Source organism: Ischnura elegans, chromosome 8, assembly GCF_921293095.1.
Source record: "Ischnura elegans chromosome 8, ioIscEleg1.1, whole genome shotgun sequence".
Taxonomy (NCBI): domain Eukaryota; kingdom Metazoa; phylum Arthropoda; class Insecta; order Odonata; family Coenagrionidae; genus Ischnura; species Ischnura elegans.
Genome location: NC_060253.1, coordinates 83604264 through 83626711, shown reverse-complemented (window position 1 = coordinate 83626711; position 22448 = coordinate 83604264). Strand labels below are relative to the sequence as shown.

General features: G+C 41.8%; 1 protein-coding gene across 9 annotated transcripts in view; it reads right to left on the bottom strand.

Annotated features, from left to right (window-relative positions):
- The window catches only part of LOC124163211 (eukaryotic translation initiation factor 4 gamma 1-like), a 183082-nt gene that overhangs the window by 104235 nt on the left and 56399 nt on the right, over window positions 1-22448 (bottom strand). For 3 of the 9 annotated variants that reach the window (XM_046539947.1, XM_046539951.1, XM_046539950.1), the window contains exons 1-2: window positions 2749-3014; window positions 1562-2429 (exon numbers count right to left, since the gene is read on the bottom strand). The exons of 3 other annotated variants lie outside the window; for them this stretch is intronic. In XM_046539947.1, coding sequence (XP_046395903.1) covers window positions 1562-1979 — 418 coding nt within the window. In that variant the 5' untranslated portion in view covers window positions 1980-2429; window positions 2749-3014. Of the gene's footprint in view, window positions 1-1561; window positions 2430-2748; window positions 3015-14446; window positions 14662-22448 lie in introns of those variants that run through there. 3 more of the 9 variants (XM_046539949.1, XM_046539948.1, XM_046539952.1) reach the window with 3 other exon arrangements.

The window sequence follows — 22448 nt, the reverse complement described above, 5'->3', positions numbered from 1 at the left end:
TAGTCCTCCCTGAATGGAAAAACTGAGCCCAAACTAAAATTGTGAATATGAAAAATATAAATAAAAGTTCTCCAATAAGCAGAAAAGCCAGGGTTATCCACTTCTCCAGTGTGATATTTATATAACATATTAATTAAAGTCAAATTCCCCACAAGAATATAAAAATGTGATTAATGCGGTGGAGCTTTTCCATCATCTAATTGCAAAAGATATGCCAATATTCCAAAAATGTATCCGCCTTCATTTGAAACAACAACCAGTTTCGATGTACTACTTTTCTAGCAGAGTTTAGCAAATTTAGTGTTTCGTATATCAGCAGTGGAGAGGGTAGAGGTTTGGAAAAACTTTATTCCTGTTCACATCCTCATAAAAGCATGAAGATATCCACATTATCTTCCCTGTTCCTCCCCGCTCACACAACGCAGAAAAATAAAGTCTGCAAGAGTCAAGAATCAAAGCAAATTTACACATCTCGAATAATAGGTTTAATAAGTGGACATTTTCCATTTCATTCATAAATATATGGTTCTGGAAATACCTACACAACTTGTCAATAAATGAGAGAATTATGAAAGGATGATATATTAAGAAAAACATGATTACATTCTATGTAAGTTATCCAAAGCATGGTTCAGGTAAACCTGCCTCATGATCCAGTCTTCATAGCCACAGTAAATGTGGCTGCTAACCATGATAGGATTCTAATAGGATTTTTTATTACCCATCTCTCACACCTTAGAATGGATTGATGGACAAAAGCTTAATGATTGAATATATTACTTACAAAATTATACCAAACAGGTACAAATCCTTTTGCGACTAGACATGATTTATCACTAATAAAATCATACCCATTACTGTAAAAGAGTAAGGTATTATTTTTAACAGGGATTGACTGCATTTTAAGAAAGACTGATTAAAAGCCTTACTAATTGCTACACTTTCTAACTATTCTAGTTACGGTGAAGGTTACTACAGAAGTAGTTAGGATAGATAGAGAGGGTGAATTAAAATGTGGTTTGGAACAAAATGATAGCTAAGATGGTAAAACCCAATTAAATAAATTCAGACTCGAGGTAAAATTGATATTAGACATGATCAAGAGAAGCTCAAAAGCATCTACTATGTGCCTTTAACAGAAACGTTCTAAACAATATTCGAACATCAAACATTAAAAAAATAATAATGGGATTCAAAGACCTTTTTTACATGAATAACATATTTAGGTGATCATTACACCCTGCATGGAGCACTTGAATCAATTTTCTCATACAGGAAAATATTTAATGCCTAGGGATTACGTATTCATTTACTGGAATAAATACAAGTGGCCTCACAGGAGGGAATGGCCCACATTCTATTAAATGAAGTTTACCTAGGTGAGGACAGGAAAGGTTGGGTTCACAATATAAATTGTGTAGAAAATAATAGTATAATTTCCATAATTCATGTCCATATTTCACCAAACCATCGCCTCGCTGAATGCAAGTGACCAGGTATGGAAGGCGAGCGAGGGAGTAGAAGACGCATGCCGACCGACCTCGAGAGAGAGGGTACTTACTGGCGGTCGCGACAATTCGAAAGGGCCCCAACGGCGGTTGCTGCGGAGCTTGCTGCTGCTGGCCTTGCTGGGGGCCCTGAGGGTTTTGAGGGGCCTGCTGTGGCGGTGGGAGGGGCGGGAGGGCCGGGGGCGAGGCCTGGTGGTGGTGGTGGGGGTGGGCGGCAGCAGCGGCTGCCGCACCAGGGTGTTGGTGGTGGTGCTGCTGGTGGTGGTGATGGTGGTGTGGGTGCGGGTGGTGCGGATGGTGGGTGGCTGCCGAGTGCGGAGCCGCCGCCGCAGCCGCGTGGTGCGGCGGGTGGCCCAGGTGGGGAGGGGGGTGGGCCTGGTGGTGGTGCTGGTGATGCCCGTGGTGCTGGTGATGAGTGGGAGCGCAGGGCTGCACGAAGCAGTGAACCGGCTCCTTAGTTCTCGACACCATTATTACACGTATTACTATTATTGCTATCACCTATCACACACTTGCAAAGTTTCCAGTCGAAAATATATTTGCGCCCGTATTTTAGGCACATGTATTATTCTCACTATTATTCGCTGCTAAAAATTGTGCAAATTTCTTCTATTTGGCATCTATTTTCGGAATTACAGTTTAAAATAAGATTCCGCGTAGAGCCGGTGCCTGAATTTCAGGCAGTGTTGATGATCCGGGCCTCGCCCGAGAACATGGATTGTAGTACATTCCATTACTGTTTTAAAGCGTTATTGAACGGCCGGGTGAAAGACGAAGTTCTCTTCCAATAAAATATATTAAGTATTCTCACAGCCAAGCCTTCGTCTTTATATGTTCTCAATGGGAAGAAAAATCCACATGTCTTCAAAAAACAACTCGCAACGAGTTCATCAGTAGCTGAATCTCTTCAACTGAAGTACACTGAAAATATTAGGAAAACTTAGAATTCCGCACCAACACTCACTGGCATATAATTGTGAAGCATTCATCAAAGTAATTTCAACAGCTAAAAATGAATGAAAAAGTAAAATAGACTTCACCGAATAAAATTACACAAAAAACCGCATGTATAACTGCACGATGGCAGGAAGTCCTAACTAGGCTCCGTAAAAAAATCATCAACGAATTTATACCAGTGTTTCACATTTCGAAGTATTGATTTAAAGTAGTACCATGCGAGTACGATGCTTTAATGAGAAATCTCCACGATAAACGATCATTAGAAAATTCCATCACCCACCTTTAGTAACAAAAATAAAACTCACAATTTTCTTCGTAACCATGTTCAAATAGAAGCTCGTGACACTAATAAGGTAGGTTACTCATCTATCTCACCAACGACATGCCTAGCTATTTGTCACATTCGTAATCACAAGCTAGGAAGATATTTTCCGGACACTTCACCCCATGGAATAAAGCATTCGTAGGCGACCTCAACGAATCGTCAAATTTGACACACAAAACAATACACGCGGCTTCGCAATGCACGTTTCCTTCCCTCCACTTTCCGATACCGTTCAGCTACCGCCCACGTGACGCCATGACACCTAGATCGGCGCGCGCATTCATAAACCCTCTTGCCATCCGCTTGGCGACTGCCATGCCTCCCTTTCAGCGACGGCAGCCAACAGAACGTCAACTCAAGAGGAACGTAAGCGCACGAGCCTCAATACAGCGTAATGCTTAAATGTATTTATTGGGTCGCTATTAGTAGTGACAACATTTTACTTTGACGTAAATCGATATAAAATACTCAATAAATCATACGATAAATCAAAAAACTCACCACTACTTCAAAAACTTCCATGTAAGCAAAATTGTAAAAACGCAATTGCTTAATTAGGCTAATTCATTTTATTTTCCCGCCGAGAACAACGATACCCAAAACAAAATCAAAGATCTCATTCCTGAAACCCTTTCATCGAATAATTCACAAAACGTACATAAATTCATCGACACATTATTGGCTAGCCATAAGAATGATAAGCGCGGCAAATATTGATACATCAGCGGCCATGGCACTCCACACAATCGCACCAGGAAAATTGCTATTTGACGGGATATAGACATACAACATAGCATAACATTCAAGCATTTGTGCTCAATGCAGGGTATTTTTTTACCAAGCATGATTTAAATGTGTCTTTTCTTTCCGCGGAGCGTACCCCTTGCCTTATTGCAGATTCGACCCACTTGGCAACACCGCCCCCAGAGACGGCTGGGTGTGGGGTACGGGTGGGGGGCTAGAGAAAAAGGAGTGGTGGGCCCTAAAAGGCCCTCGCTTTCGCGGGAGGAAGTGCAATCGGGGATGCAACGAACTGATACGCGACTCCCGCCAACAACAGCTGTTCGACACACCTTGAACCCCACGAGACTAATCACGCAACAAGAAATCGTGATTCATACATCCACTTCATACGATGCCATAAGTCACATCGTGCCAAAATTAGCTAACGAAAGCCATGCCATGACGTAGGAGGAACGAAATTTGGAAATGTACCACCGGGATGACGCGACAGAGGGGGAATGACTTGCTTCATCTTAGAGAATAGAAATAAGACCGAGGAAATAAAAAAATCGTGACCGAAATGCGTCACGGAAAACGAAGTTGAGTCCAGAAGCCTATCTAAAATTTTGTCCATCTCAGTCGAAGGAGGAGCATTACTTTAGATTATGTGCGATAAGAATATGGACTTGCGATGACCATAGAATGCAAAAGGGTACTGAAGTTATGATGCATAACTTCCTAATTTGGAAAAGAGAAGTTCTTCATCCCTAATTCCAAACAAGTTTCCAAATCTATACGTAAATTTCCAAGCCTTGGTGACGTCTAGAAAAAGTTTACCAAAGGAATGCAACATGAAATTATGACAGTAGCCGCAACGAAGAGGCAAAGAGCATGGACGCCCGCTCAATTCATCCTCATCCAGTCATGATGAAAAGGGGTCAATGAACTGAGGAACAAAGATGTTTAACTAAGTTCACAACTAATAAACTAGCATCTAACATAAACATCAAGTAAATTGATTTATTAATAATCTCTCAATTTCCCGGACATCCGTAACAGCCGCGGAACTACTACCAAAATGATGATAACGAAAGCTCACAGTAACCCAACCCGTCATCGACGAGATCAGGATGGACTATCGAGATCATGCCTTCGACGCACCCGGGTGCGTAGAAAAAACGAGGCAAATGGCTCGTGGAGGGGGGACTTAGCGAAGAGGGGCCCGCCTTATCGATTTCTGGCACGGACGCGGCGCTGGTAGAGCGAGTCGAGGGAGCGGCAAGGCGCGGCGCCAGCTAGCCACTGCTCTAGGGGCGCCTGCGCGCGCCGCTCCGTCACGGCCAGGGGGGCATGGGGGTGCAAGGGAGAAGGGAAGGCTCCGAAAGTCTGCAGCAGCCGAGTCGAGTGCAGCGGAGAAGTCGGTCGGACGGCATGGGCCCCAGACGGCGCGGCGTTGCGCGAGCTTATCCGAAATGATCGCTGAAAGCATAGTCAATATGACGAATTCCTCAAGGTATACGGTCTATTTAACCGATATGTTAATCTACTTCCAACACCACTATCATCCTAAAGTTTGAAGGTAAATTAGAAATACCTCATCAACGCTGAATTTGAGGTAAAACGGCCTTGACAGGTAAATAATAAATAAAATGCTCCAAAAGCCGTAAAAAGTTACACTTATCCGTTTTTTTTTTTTAATTTAACATTTACCTCGTCAACATTTGCCTGAATTTTGAAAATTATGCCTTAGAATGTTTTCAATGTATTTTTCATTCGCATCTGCACCTTGGTCCAAACTTTTGTAGGAAAATTTTGACAAAGGGGCACTTTACAAATTTCAAGATGATAGCGTGAATTCGTAGCGTAAATGCGTCACGAAAAAAATAAAAAATCATAGCAATCGACAGGTATACGTAATATACGTCCTCTTTACTTATAACTGGGGATTATCCATTACTGCTTTCAACCCCTAATCGTTTACTGTAAGACCAGCACCCACAAAAAATGCAGCGAAAGCCCTTAAAGAATTAAAAATACTGGATCACCTACCAAATGTCCGAGGGAGGGAAAGGACAGACATAAGTTAATTCTTTGGCTGCATACAAATCAATAAGAACAAAAAATACGTAAACGAATGTTGACTACAACGAAGGCACGAAATAAACTGAACTAAAGACCCTAGTTGCATAAAACGTTTATCAACGAAAAAAATTGTCGGAATCGAAAAAAACTGATCTGACTTAAAATTTTCGGTGGTCCTTGACACCTTTCTCAAAGGCATATAAGGGATAAGGATGTAGTCATTCAACATTCTCCTTTTCATTGCCTGAGGAAGGAGACTTGAGATCAACAAATGAATAATAACAGAATACAGCGTAAACACCTGTTTACCAACACTTATACTGAAGACCACGCGATTCAGACGAACACTGGTAGGAACATAGTTTCTTTCATGCTATTAGGATTCTTATTATTGCCTGCCTCAGCACCCATTTTTTGTTTAATAACCTCTCTATTCAATAATATTCACTTTGAGGATATTATAATCGAGCAGGAGAAAATACCAGTCAAAAGTCGTGGATACCTAAGAAATTTAGTAATCAGTTCATTGTGAAAAGCTATGATACCATTTACAATGAACGTTGCGAAAATCGCATAGAAGCCAGAATGCTTCTCAAAAGATGGGTATACCAAAGAAATTTAATAGTGAGTTCGTTGCGAGAAGCAATGATACGATTTACTGTGAATGATTGCGAAAATCGCATAGAGGCCAGACTATTATCGCAGGAAACTTCATCATTCACATCGGTAGTATTACGTAACGTCGTCATTATACTGCGGTTCTCGCGTTCCGTTCAAGAGAACAAAGTATACTTGACCTCCGTCTTTTCATCACCTATTACGGACTTCCCAGTAAAAATAGAGACCAGAGGTTTTCTTAAATTCATATAAGAGATATGACTCTATGGTATGATTGAAGACAAACAACAACATCTTCCCTGATTTGCGAGGAAAAAACATTTACATTTTGGCTAACGTTGACTCTCCAATACGCGGGAATTCCCAAAATGAAACTTACTGTCAAAATATAGAGGAAAGGACATTTATTTGTACTACCGTGGTATTTTAATTACCAAAACCTTAATTTTTTCTCACATTTTCTAACGCCCCTTTAAGTGCTGGGAAGCAAAGTTGATATTCACTTCAACATACATATTGTTCATCAAATGAAATGAGAAATATACTAGCGAAGAAAGAATAAAGAGAAAACACCTAATCGTATAATTGGGGTGCAAGGGTGAGGTTACCCGCCAATTCATCGACATTCCTCCAATTCATATCTTCCCAGATATCTCGACAATAATCACTGCCATTCCCCTACGGATAACGTATACCCTCATATTCCCTGACTTGCAGTATCCCTGTCACAGAACAAGCGTAGGAAAATCCAAAATGTCCAAAATCCAAAAGGAAAGTCCAAAAAAAGGTTAGCTAAAAAACCTCACACACTCTTCACTTTAAACGTATGACCCCATCATAGAATACGAGTATGGTAGCATTACAATCACAAAGCCTCAGCCACGAGGGAAGTTTCAGAGAGTGACCTGAACATAAGAGGACTATACAAACTCCACTAATAATCATTAGGCTGATCACTTCCATCTCCTATTTTATTTTATTTGAAGTCAATCCGAAATAAGAGATCAGTTTGAATCAGAATTAAAATTCGCCAAGGAATTGCACTGTTTCTAAAATAATGAAAAAAAAAACAAATTATTCCGCAGTGATACAGATATAAACATAGGAATAGATGTATATACTTCGCAATTCCCACCGTTGATGGAATATAAGCGTTAACTATAAACCATCCCAACCATAAATAATTTTATAAATTCGACACGAGGGCGATGAATCAAATTCTATAGGAGTTAAACGTAGCAGTAACGTATACGAGAATAGCTACATGACAACAAATTGAATGCTTGGTGAGGTTGCTTCTTTAGACATTAGGTTTACTCGGCGATAGATTATCTAGGTGCGATGATGAAATAAGTTCCCAGCAGTGTGACATTTTCTTTCTGATCTCTCTAAAACCTGGAGCAACACTTGCCGCGGAATGGATGGTGTTCCCCAGAATCGAGATGTAAAGCATCTGCCTCGACAACATTCAAGACACTGGCCAAAAGAATGAAAGGGCGATCCTTAGGCGGATTTTGGCGGCTCTCCCAGATTGGGCCCTCAAAGATAACCCCTCCAAGTGTGATGAATTCGCAAGAACAGCGCATCAGCCGCAAATGCAGTAAACTGTGAGGAAGAGGAAAATCGTAAGCTTAATTCACAGAAATAATTCCCGCAAAAGTTGCCTCCCGCTACTATTGATGTATCACATAGGTTCACTTACTCTTTCAGGGAACCATTCATAGAGAGATGGAATTGTTCACAAGATTATTTGAAACGAGGAACCACACGATGCCCATGCACAAGGCCGAAGGAAAGAAATCCACTTCGCATGAGTTAGTGAAGTCATCAACGTATCTGTTTTACGGTTTGGGTTGATGATTTTTGGGCGCGAATAGCTCGAGAAGAAGGTGAAGGATTAAAAACAGAAAATAAGGATTTCATCATTTAGTAAACTCTATCACAATCGACCAATAAAATTCACGAGCCTAATACCGAAGCTTATACTCGACCAGATAATTTCAAACGAGGGCAATATATATATCACCAATTAACGAAATATACTTAACTCAATTTCGAGTCATATTATCAATTTCATAATGATCTAAACTTAAGATGCTAACCCTTTTTACACGTGGCAATGGTAAAGCAAGCCTCACCTCCGACGACTTGAACACGAGCCTAAAAACTAAAAGTGAAGTTTCCTCGCGGGCAAGCTCCACGCACGAGTCAAGGAGATATCTCAAGGATGCCAAATAAAATCAGGAACGTATCCAACACGATGAAACCCTACGGAAAACTTGCTGCAACGCTTCGATTAGGAGAGAGCTCCCGAATGATGAGACGCGCCGAAAAATACGGTATTTAGGAATGTGAAGCATGCCGGATTACTGGGTCATCATGTGTGCACAGCAAATAATGTTGCCTTAAAAAGTAAGATGTCGATTACCACGAGGTTATTTGAAATCAAACTCAATAATACTTCGAGATAAAGTCGAGGGGAGGGGAAAAATCAACACTATCAAGCAAAAATTGACTTAACCAAGCCAAAAATACGTGATCAAGTTCGTAATGCGCAACACCTAGATATTTGTCAACACTTTAACCCCACTTGAAAATAATAGACACACGCAGTCTTTCTAAAAAAAACAAGCAAAATTTTGATGATAAAACACATTCGTTTCACAAAAGGATCACGATGCTTGTAACATTTATATGGACACATTCGAAGAGGACATGCTGTTATCGAACCTACTCGCTCCGGATACAAAGGAACTTTACCACGGAATGAAAATGCTGAGCCTTATCTGAATTTGCTCCTAGCACGAACTTGGATTGAAATAGAGAATTTACTGAGGGACTTCGGATCGAAATAACGAACTTCAGATTGCAGTAAGGTCACTCGTCGCGGAGACTTTCAGCTTACATTTCAAGTACGATCTGTGGCCTATATCAATAAAGGGTTCTGATACACGAGAATCGGAATATAATACCACATGAGGCTAGGAACTCCTATAAGAAAAATGGTCAAATTATGCAGGCTGAGTTCCGTCGATAATAAAATGTCACATCTGCAAAATTTTCAAAACCCTATCACGTCGAATCTGCACTGAAATACTCACACGACACCGATAAAATAGCGATAAAAACGTAAAGTTCCGATGACTTTCGTATAGCTGGAAAAACATCAATTTTATCCAGCCTAAACATAATACGACATTGATGATTCACATCCATCTCTTCAATTCAAATACATGCCTATGGAAGTGAGTCAATTACGATGGTGGGATAAAGAACGTCAAGAAAGCTTCTGAAATCAGGATTTGTGGAAAAGCAGGACGACATTTTTTATGACGACGTATTCTGAAAAAGGGATGACGATATGTGGAGCGAGTGAATAAATATCGCATCCTACGAAAGTGCGTGAGAAGATTGAAAATATCAAGAAGAAATGCGAATAACTTAATCGGTCAAATCAGGACCCATTATGAACAATGGAAAAATATCATCAAGGAGAAACTGAAAAGGAAGGTCTCGGACGAGATATTTGGAGCAATTGATCAAGAATATAAAACAGGAAAATCATGATTAGTGAAAGTTTATCGGTTAGAAGAAGATAAGAGGAGAGCAGCGTCATACCATTATCAGGCTTGTTAAATTTTGATGATGAGGTTATGTGTGAGAATTCTAACGAATTTCGGAGAATTGCAGAGAAAGGCTGAGTGAATCATAAAGTTAGATTACCATCTTGACGAGGTAGAAACTTATTTCAATTGCAATCTAACCCTATAATTTGAGGTTCACTTGATGGACTGCATATTCTATAAAACATGATGTCACATATACCTGAGGAAAAATCATAACACAGCCATTATCACATTATCCTGATCTTCGCGAATAATACCAAGGCGGATACTGTTTACCTACTCTTCAAAAAGATCTCCAACTTAAATGCTCTCGACAAGACAATATTTAACACCATGAAATACACCAGATAGAAACTTCCGTGATCTAAACCTCAAGTGCAGTCCACAAGCAGTTCTGCTAACTAGTTTTCACTTGCAATTAGTAGGAAGTATGTGAATGAATAATGAAAATCAATTAATAGATGGTTCCAATCAGGGTACTTCGAGTGCTGCTAGTATTTGAACAAAAATCCAATAAGAATTAATAAATATTTTGCTTCGTACTTGGTATATCGCGAGAATTCAACGAAATGAGCTAGCTTCCGCCGAATGCTGCCAGCAAAAATATTTAATTTTTCCAGGACAATCGCTGAAATCCCTAAGTTTTCATCGAGGTTTTCCAGAAGACCGAAATTCCAAGAGTATTAAAGGTTACCCCGGTTATCAAGTTCAGTGAGCCTTTGCGATGAAAGGACCGAAAAAGATGCCCAAATCTTAGGACACGACAGTGGGACGAGTAGGAGCGAATGACCCGCGGAGATCAAGGGGTAGGGACCACGTGGTGCGCTGTCAAAAGGGGAAGGCTCAGGTGTGCGCGACCGCCCAGAAACCTACTTTACAGGGAGGTGGGGGTGGGAGGGGGCGGAAAGCCCTGTCCGCCCGCAATTGGGGGAAGAGGAGAGGCGAAAGTGCGGCACCGCCACACCACCACTCCCGCACCCGGCCACTCGCAACTCCACGACGCGATCATATCAACGAGCACCAGACGCAATCCTCACACGTGACACCAACCACACAAGTGCTCGCTCAGCAATTTTCTAATAGTTGACAGTGTTTATAAAACGCATTAAGAGATTTTTATTTTTTTAGCTAGTCGATCCGCCGCCCACTTCTCGAGCTATTCGCGAAGAAATTTCGAGGAGCTCGCAATTCCGCGAAAAAGTTGATGAGGTAACTGACTCTCGCCGTGCGGATCACCGCTATTTCACTAATTCTCGGACTCGCTCAACCGTATCACGTGGTTAGCTGTCATTTACATTTCTCTCAAGTACAACAGCACTTAAGTACTGTGAACCAGAACATAAATAAAGTCACTAAATCATGAAAAGGCCGTTTTCGTTATAACTAATCCTCCCCATACATCTACCAAATTATTTTACTTCATTACAATTTTGTGTGGGGGTGAACGACCCAATTCTTTCAAATTAAGAGGCAAAGATTTTTATTCCCAGGAATCGCGGCAGGAATTCAAGGTGCGCCTCTTACACGATCTCCATATCTGTCTGACCTCCTCTCGACATCGCAAACAGCCAAGACTCTCCCTGTTGGTAGTATGATGACAAATCATCGAAGCCATGAGCGTAGTGGCGACCATACCTACAGATTAACGATAGGCTCCGACAAAGTAAAGATCGAAAAACAGGGATAATCCTGCAGTATTATGATATTTGAAAGGCCAAGCCCGTTAAACATACCTCCGTACATTGTGGCATGCAAGCGGTAATCTTAAGGAATGATCGAAAGTACACACTAACTATCGCGTGGGCTAACATTGCCTGTTAGGTTGAAGGATAAACGGAAGAAAGTCCCCAACTTCCGAGGCATACGACGCGGTAGCTCTACGCGATTTTATACGGCAATCGTCAAGATTTCTCGATGAAAACACCTAAGAATGAAAACTAATACAACGTAGTCGTTTAACACGAGCCTCATTTGCACACACCCAGTTTCATCGACTCATACGCACTCTTTAAGAGTCTTGATAAAGAAAATTTAAATTAACAATCAGGAGCTTAATAAACCATTGTATCAACCTTTTGGGGTCAGCGATGAGTCGCTAAAACCGGACAAGGACAGAAAACCCTTGTGGAAGACTAACTAGGCCTTTTTCAATACATAATTAAGCGAGTATCCAGGAATTGATAAGTCTATATAAAGGACGGCATTCGACAATCATAGCAGCCAAATCCACCAATCTAAGACTATTAGAGGCTTGTCTCGAGTGGAAATTTCGCCCATAATCGAAGTAACGTTTAACCAGGAAAGATTCCAGAATTGTCTCATTTTAATGAGAGTTAAAATCGAAAATTCACCATAGACGGAAAATATCGCCCTTGATAATCAAAAGAAAAATTATCGGAAGAGTGAGAGATGCTACTCATTTCATCACATTATAAATGAGGGTAGTTTACCATCTAAAACACAGTCGCGTGGAAGACGACGACGAATTGATTCGCCTATTTAAAGGACGGCATTCAACATTCATAGTAGCCCAACTCACCAAACTACGACCTTTTGAGGCTTGTATCCAGTAGAACACTCGCCCATAAACGCAGTACTGTTTACCCTGGCAAGATCCAAGAGCCTTAGCATTTGAATGTTTGTTTAAATCGGAAATTCACAATAGAAGTAAAACATCGCCCTTGATGATCAAAAGAAAAGTTATCGGAAAAGTGAGAGATCCGTTTAATTTCATCTATTTCTGTAAAAAAAAAAGGATGTCTGTTTGTCTGTCCGCTATAAATTTCTATACAGCTGCACGGATTACCAAAGTTAGCACATACGTGCATCTCATGCTCCCAAACAGCGTAGTTCTACTTTCGGTTGCGTCCGACGCGTCCTTCGCGTCGTTTTCTCGTTACCGTCTATTACGTCACGCCATACAACCTCTGCGATTAGATATCCTACCGGGTAGGCATACCTCTTGACATGATCATAGAGACAATAAAATTCCTACTTACATAATGAAATGCAATTCCCCCACTTCTGCAGGTGCTACACCACTACCCAAAAAAACGTCGTGTGGCCTGCTAGTTGCTTGCTGCACATTATAAAGGAGGGCAGTCCACCGATTAAAATATAGTCGCGTGGAAGACGACACATACTAACCTATCACCCCGTCTGTTCCCATTCTGACCATGAAGTTTCCGTCTCCATATCCTGAAGTCTACCAACTTCCCAGTGTCATAGTTTTCGTCTTTCCATCTCCAAATATCTTATAAAGTGGCGTAGCGAGGGGGAAGTCCTGGGGGTGCTGACCCCCTCCCAAAATATAAAAACAAAATTACTTTGCTTCATAAAAGAAAAGAAAAAGAGAAAAATATTGAAATTACAAAAGATATCTTTGAAAAATGAAATGATTATGAAAAGTGTAAAAATTAGTTTAAATTCCTCTATTTTATACCTAGTTTTCAAACCCCCCCGGTTATGGACCCCCCGAACGAAATTCCTATCTACCCCACTGATTATAAATGCTCCATTTGAACCATACACCACCTCCTTATTTCACTTCCGCACCCACCGTGCCAATCACTAACGCCTGCCTTTTCCCTCTTGGTCAATGCTCCCACATCTAGCCCGCATCCAACTATAGACAGCGTCCACGTTTCCACACCGTCCATGTCCAAGCGCAAGAGCAACTACAGTTTCTGAAAACTACAACATGAATTATAAATTCGGACGTCAACTGTGAAATTAAATACGCAAACACGAAACGCACACGAGCTAATTTAACTTGGGATTTGAAACGACAATAGAGCCGGAAGTTTCAACAGATACTCCACGCCAATACTATCACCTAAAACCCTCCCACAAATTTAGCTAACACGATGTTATTCACAACATTGATCAAAACATTAAGAGATTATTTCCAATTCCTTGCACAGACTCTAGAGTTTAATAGAGTCACCAAAGTTACTACTCACGATGCTCCGCTCAAGGTGATAGTGCTTCTAATTTATCTACTATTACAACCATAGAAATGTGTCACCACATAATTAGGACGGGGACCGCAGTGAGGTACCACATTTCGCGCCGCGAATCAATAGGGCACAAGAGTTGGAGTCCGCGCGTGGATTGCAGGCAAAGGGCCACGAACCCAGGCCCCCGCGCATCACTTCGCACTCATAGAGAGCGCCATTTTGGGCCGTATACGGCCCGGGGGATCGAAGCGAGTTAGCCAACGCTTCGCGGTACGAAAGATCAAAGACGATGGCAGAACATTATGGCGCGAAACTTGACACAACGCCGCTGCGTTCGCTAGTCCTAGGACGACGAATAAGAAGGCATTATATCGACGGAGAGCGTGGGATACACGAGGCGGGAGCGTCGTGTTTACTCGAGCAGCGGTGACCGCAATTTCACAAGGGATGATGGTGATCCGGGGCGGAGAGGGGCATGACGGGAAGGGTACACGCTGCACTGCCCGCACCCGACGGACCGCATTACCAAATACCCCTTCGCGCGGCGATTCACACAGAAACTGCCAAACTCACGAAAATTTTGCACAACAATGGCACACAAACACATATCGCACACACACACACAAACTCCCTGTATCAACTCACAATGAGCACGTAGGTCCATCCACGAGCTGTATCCATTGGGGGGGCTATTTAAGAAACCAAAAATAAAATAAAATAATAGGCGTCCTAACAAATCTTGAAGCACACAATGAGGACGCCAGTTTACGTATATTAGGGATGGCACACCCCTCGCGCGGGGGGATATAAAACACACACTGAAGCGAGAATGCACGGCGAAAATCGATCTTGGATGGGGGTCCGCGATGCGCACCGACCCTGCCAGAGGGCCAGGGGTCGTTTGAGGGCCGAGCGCTGCCGCCGCGACGCCACCGACGGCACCTGGCGGCGGGTAGGGGAAGCAGGAGGGGAAGTGGAGGAGAGGAAGATGCTTGCAGAGCCGTGAGGAACTGCAGCGACCCAGCGGTTTCGATCGAACCGATCAAGACACGCCGAAATTAAAACGCAAGTCGACACGATCAACGGTAAAGATATACACCGATCGTTAAGCTGTTTCACCAGCGTTCAGCTGATTCTCTACAGGAAGAATATCACGAAATGCAAGCATAGAACGCTAATGAAAAATGGGGTCAATAACTAGGAAGTAAAAGATTACAGTCAGGCAAAACTATTTACCCTCATAGGAATCGTTAACAACTAGAGTAAGCGTTCAATTAATTTTAGAATACCTATAATTTGTTGTCTACCCATATCCCGTCAGAGACAGAGCCTTGATGATGCCGCAAATCGGCAAAACGCGCAGGAAGAATAAACTTAATTGGAGGTTGCAGAATAAATTCCAACATGAAACGAAGGAGCGAGGCTTGAAGCAGTCATTTGTATACATCTACGTCCGTTATTTTAAGAAACGTCGCAAATTTATGATTCAGAATTCAGAATTTCAATTAATAACACGAATAGTTTCCGAAGAAAAATGCTTTAAATATGTAGCCTAGTGCGTGAAGTATACCTAGGATACTGATCAAAGGGTCAAGGGTTAATTCATAATCAATTTGGACGATGCTTTACAACCCATCAAAATTTCTCCATTATTGAGGCGATCAGTCACTCGAAAACTGTGGATTAAACACGAAAATAATTAATTATTTAAAAGCAGCATCGACGGCAATAAAAAAGAAAGTCGCAACTTTTACAATGATTGCAGGACGAAAAATTAAGCCAGGAAAAATTAGGTCTGGTGCTGGGTAGAGAAACTAACTTGAGCAGGCTTAATCCTTTAAAGAAATTAATAACGCACTGATGAAAAAAGATTGAAAAAAAACGAGGTAAAACTGAAAATGGTTGATAACAATACTGCTTAGAAAAATTCATCGATAATATTGGAATAATGAGGATAAATTTATACAAAAATAACTTTTCAATTCGACCCTTGTGACCCTTGCGATAATGAAGAAACATTTGGCCCGTAAAATAGTATTTTTAACAAGAGATCATTATTCCTTTATTGAAAATTTACCCACTATTTCGCTAGAATCCCCGTACTTCATCAAATAAGAGCCTAACTCACAGTAAGAATTCCATGCTATTAATGAATACGGGTAGCTTGAGGAAGACGATAGAAGAGAAGACTCAGGCGAGTGTTGATAGCGGACGAAAAGGAGGCCACGTGGGGTGGGGAGGCGAGGGACAGGCTAGACGGCACAGGGGTGCGGTTGAATTCAGGGTGCAGAGGAGCGATAGGTCCAAGCAATGACACTGGCGGGAGTAGAACGGTTATGTAGGGTTTTGCCAACCTCCCATATCCAATTTCCCGGACTTTAGCCCTGATTTCCAGTCGAATTAATTTTATTTCCCCTTATTTTATGTCTGAGGCGAAGCAATTACACAACTTTGTAGAAAAATGCAGAAAAATTGCATTGTGAAATAAAATTGATTTATTCCAGAAACGTAACATACTCCAGTCAGAATACAAACAACAAAACTAAATGTAAAATTCAACCAGTATTCGATAAAAATTGTTAAATTATTAAAAACACAAACTATCGAAGAAAAAATAAACTTACTCTTGCCACTATAGAAGCAATACCCCCAGAGTTAGCAACTATTTAAGCTACCTTCTATCCATCTATTTAGCCCTATCGGGCTTCTGGTCAGCGTAATTTTGCACCAATGACCTCGTTTCCGTATTCTCGCTCTTTTTCTGAACGCAAACAAAACAAATCCGTCACAACGCCGCTCGAACTCGGCAATGCTCCGCGCTTCTAAACCCCTTCTCTCTCCCCCTTTATGCTGCGCCTCTGAAGTTATCCCTGACCATAACCTAATTACGATATTTCCCTGACCGAAGAGAACTCTGTAAAAGGAAGAGAGAGGAGACACAGCGAAGAAGGAATGGGAAAAATCGAGACTAGTAGCTAAGCAAGATCACATATGTTTCCCATTGTCGACATTGACCCCATATCCACATTAACACTTAAGTAGCCGAACTTAAGCAAAAATTAAGATAAAGAATCTGGAGATCAGTTTAAGACGTTCATCATCCACGCAGAACACTTAGAGCTCATGGGCAGACTCAAATAGCTTTAAATCTATCAGCCACAGAACCTCTCCAAATAATTGGGAAAAATTGTTCCATTGAGAAATCGTGAAATGAATTAAATTATGAATGAGGTTTCATAAGTTACTTTGTGGAAACACTTCAAAGGACAAAATAATACTGACTGAGAAAAACCAAAACACAAAAACTGAGTAAAGACATTTTGGCAATAAAGTATTCAAGCTTAAAAAATGTGTAACAACGGTGCTCAAAAGGTAGGCAATGACAAAGTTAGTGAATCAAATCCCAGCAAGAAGACTTGGTCCCTGGAAATTACGAATCCACAATTATTCTTTCTAGCCTTCCAAGCGGCATCCTTTCTATCGCTGGGCCCCACACTAGAATAACTACACGCAAGCGTTGCCGAGTAGGTTCAATTGGAATAAATAGACTCATTTATACAGAGCGATCAGGCTATAGCTGCTATTATTGGGAACTTGGCATATAACCACGATATCTGAAACTCCAAAGAATTCCCTTCGACAAGTACGGATAGGAATTTCAGAAGTTACATCCGCGGTACTTCACGTTTACTTCATGTCAGCCTGGAAATTCAAACGAGAAATAGGCACTCTAAACGATCCAACATGAACTAAATAAATTCATACATGAATTTGACACAGCAGAGGAAAAACATATTAACATTTAAATTGCTACCATATTTCCCTAACTTTTTAAGAGCTTCAAACGAAATCCGGTACAAGCGCGAAGGCCTATAAAGTTTCCAGACGAGGAAGACGTAAACTGGAAATCAATACTAACTATCTTCGGAGAGGGAGCAATGGCTGTCCGTCTTTCAAAATCTTCCCATCACATTACGTTCGAAATTAACCACACCCAACATCACCGCATGAAAATTATCGGTCAGTGCGCTTGCACGCTCCATCCAGAAATCGCGCATTCAAAGGCGAAACGCCAGACTTCCGCGAACCGCGATTGGAAGTCGATTTTTGTCAGACACGCACGATTTCGCGGATGTGACATCCAAGAGCGCCAGGAGGGGAAGCGTCTGCAACTCCGCCGCCACTCGGGAGACGGCGCAAGGTACAGTGCGCATGCACACACACACCACGGCATCCAACCACACGCCCTCGGGCGGATAACCCCATGCGAGACACGCCGCGCGCATGGTGGCCCGTGACGTCACCGCGCACGTGCTCCTCCTCCGGCGCCGAGGTAAAAAGGAACAGCAAGGGGAAGATCGACCCGAAAGTCCTTCCCCTCCATTACGTCTACGTCACACACTTGCGGCAAATACCACATCGGCAACGAGTTAATTGACATGGACTGAACCCATTGACATCGAGAGCTTTGCTGCATCACCAAGGCCCATTCAGACGGTAAATACAAGGCACGACAAAAATTCAAACCATCATGATTAAACTTAGCCCAAAGCCTGAACTATTGTTTCGCGCGCGTACGTGACTAAAATGGCATATATTATTGGGATGTCTTCGGGAAGTTTGATACTTCGCGAATTGAACATTCACCGGGAAAATTGGCCACATTCCTCAACGCAATCGAAATGGATGATATAGATATGATATTTCGACCTGAGACTTACGAATGAAAGATTAAAATCCTGAAATGGGCATCACCACTCCACCGCGTGTTACAAAACCATAACATAAATCTTCATGGAGAACTGAGAGAAGAATTAGATCGACCAACTTCGTCATAGCGAAATAGTACCTCGGATTCTTCAATTCTCACAAATAGAACGGGTACGCCAACCATCGACGTACTGCGGGAGGGTGACACTCCTCCAGAACCATCTCACAATTGTCTCGCCCATATACTATGGTACCTCACCTTCATTTTGGTGGAAATTCAAGAACAAGCTTTCAACTTCCGTTACAACACTATAATTACAACTATTTAATAAAACGGTGTTTTCAAAAAATATATTCACGCTACAAACCTTAAGTTCCTGTATAATTACCCATTTTAATGTGCTATTCAATCTGATCCATCGCTCCCGAGGATTATGTCCGAAGTACACCATAGGCGAAAGCCATGACCGAGGGAAAATACCCCGCTACACAACTGGCCTAATAGGATCATCATTGAATGAAAGCATACACCGAGTGGGCGCGTTTCAGCAGGGGTGAAAGAACATGAAATTACTTCCCCATATCAATGCGTACTTCTTCCTCGTTACCACAAAACGCACCACGGTGGAGTGGGAAAAGGCGTTTGACAGAGCAAGGGAAAACTTAGATGTGCGGCTAGAGGGGAAACGACCAGACACCAATGCGCTATCTCATTCATCGCGCTAAGGCCCGATCGCTGACTTCCGGAAGCAGGTGGGGTTAGGAGGAGAATGGGCGCGAGATATCGCCACACGCCATCGCCCACACCGTTGGAAAAATAAGGAGAGCCATCATTTTCCGCTTTTCGATCATTCGAAAACCTCTCCAACTTTTCAACGCAAAAAAAAAAATCAAGGGACTAAAGTCTTTCGTATATTAATTAATGACGTCACTTATTGTTGCCGCGCTGCTCACCGGTACTCTTACTACTCGGTCTCGAGCTGCCACCTAACGAGGTTCGTAATCACACATGTAAGCCACTATTTCCGTCACTGATCGGGTGTATTCGAACGACTTAATGAGCCGATTCTCCAATGACTTTACTAACCCATGAAAAGAGGACGGTAAATATCGCATTTCTTATTCAGTTTAACTTTACAAGAAAACGGATGAATGAGGAAGAGTAATTTTTCAACATAACAGTGTTTCTCATCTATCTAACAAATTCTTTTTACTGAATTGCGATTTCGAATCAGAGTAAGCGGATATCAGGATACTAGTAGTATGGAATTTTTAATTCATTTACAGGCGGGGATAAAAATCGAATCCCATGCGTAGTATTCGTATCAGAACATATCACATTCATTTTTTTGTTTTTATTGCACCACGACAATCAGAGGGACTCTTACGTGGCATAACACTGAAAGATACCTACATTGCTTCAGCATTCCTTAAGTGTCCCGAAAGACAACTACTCAACTAACTGCATAGAATACCTCTAAAACCAACCAATGTAAGGAAATTTTGTTTCTCCCATTGGATAATAATATATTGAACTCGCGCGCAACCTGAAACGAACCCGTAAGCTTACATAGGAAAGAAAATTCCACCTAGCACAAATGGACAACAGCAGCCAGAAGAACAGATACATCCACTAACGACCTATCGCAGATGCCGTCCCAATACACAACTGTTCGAGAGTTCAACGACGAGGTGATTAGATGAGAGAGAGTAAAATGAAATAAAACGAATAAAATAAATGGCATGACTAAGGGACGGGCACGACACATAAACCTATCATTACATCTACTGTCAATCTCAAGTCCCTATACTTTATTCCGCTCTCTCATTATGAGGCTTTACGACTCATAAAGGATGAAACAATACTAACAGAATGAAGGCCATATAAAGGCGAGCTCCAGTTTAAGATAAGGAAAAAGTGAAAAATGATAAAGCAAAATAATATTAGCCGATAGCGAGGATAGCTTCACATCATAAGAGGAATCCTAAAGTTTTTTACTTGCATTTCCGAACTGATAAGGATATTGTCCAAGCTCTCATCGGAAAACCTTAATTTTCCTTCAGCGCTCATTCATTCCCACATTCGCGTTATAGCATTTCCCTTGAAGGCTATTTGCCATCTGAGGCAGTTCGCCCTAAAGACGTCACTGCGGGCGGCAGTCGTTATATTATATGCAAATCGTCACGTGTATTTATTCTTCATCTCAATACGTGTCTAGTCCAGAAATCAGTGGTTGATATGCGTAATTATATCTCGCCTGTAGATCCTAGCAAATATTTCTCGGCTTGAAACATGATCATTCGATGGAAAACCAACAGGAATTATAGATTCTACGAAGTTATTCCAGGTATCATACCACTTGAACATTTCCCCTTATGGTTTATGGTCGTCATCTTTTCATTTGTTATTCTCTTGCCTTCAGTGAATTTTTAAAGTAATTCGAAAATGTTTTCTACAAGTCAAATCCAGTTTTTTCAATAAGTTCCCTCCCATTTTGAGACATTACGACCTTTTTAAAAATATACCTAACGAGACTAACAGAATGGAGCGTGTTCATTAACCTTTGTCCTATCTCAATCTTTAGACTTATTTCCAACGGGTTCAGCCTGAATGAGGTGGAAAGGCTTGCGCGTTACAGTGACCCCATGAGAAGGACATCAAATTACCCGAGGTTGGGCCACCCATGTCAAACAGATCGAAGGGTAGGACTAAAGGTAAAAGATACAGTTGGAATGGACGTGGAAAAACCTTCTCCCAGAAAACTTGATCAAAACCAAAAGAACCCACTAAAAACATTCAACAGGACCTGGCCCTCACGGGCGAGGAAAGTACGCATCTTGCGAAATCCACTAAGATACTAAAAAACTGTTCCAGGAAGAAGGATAAGACAACCAACCAGATAAGAGCATGTTATGTGAAGTATGGATTGTTAAGACGATGATGAGGGCACCAAATGATAACGTCATCACGTAATTTAAAATTGGGACAGGGCAAGATAGAGTGAAAAAGGAGAAAAATATGAAGCCTGGCAAAAGGAAGTGCTAAGAAAGCCTTGTATCTCACATATTAAGGAAATGGACAGAAAGTGCAAGCAAAGGGTGTTAAAAAAAGGCCGACCCCGTAACTCAGGATAATTAACCCCCATGCCGATGCTGACAGAATTCTTCACAGTACAGAACAATTCCGGGACTGAACGGATTGATGGTAACGCCATCAATCCGTTCGTTGAGGTTCGCAGAAGATGCACTAATGTGATCCAGTAGGCGGAAAGCTTGGATGCCACAGTCAAAAAGAGGAATATGACACCAAATTTATATATTGGCTCCAAGTGAGAATACCGGAATAATAGCGAAGATACTCCTACAAATAAAATTCCCGAAATCGGGATCCGTTAACCTGTCCAGCTAAGTGCGGGGAGAAAATTTACAACAAAACCAAAGCCAAGGTAATGCGGTCTAACGATGAACTGCGAGCAAGGCATATGAGGTTTATGAGATAAGTAAGTCGTTATAAACTTGAGCAGGTGGAGAAATTAAAATAGGAATAGGGCAGCATGCAGGAGGAAAAAGGGCGGAGTACAAAAGGAAATAAGGAAGAGAATTGTGTAGGCAAAGGAGGCGTTGATGAACAGAAGAGAACCGATGAGAGGGTTGTTATGTGAGTGTTTGCAGAGAAGGCCAATGAGGAGTCTCGTGTGGAGTTTAGCGCTTTGCGGTGCGCAAACGTGGACAGTGAGGAAGGACGAAAGAAATCGGGATGCGTTCGATATGTGTGCCTGGATACGAATGGAGAAGGTGAAGTGGAAAGGAGGAACAATAAAGTGCCGGGCATGGCGGGTTAGGAATGTAAGGCTCTAGATGAGACTTTTTCTATTTCTGCACATTTTTCCGTTTTACGATACGCATACGCCTCCTACGTTCTCCCATGCGCTGTTAA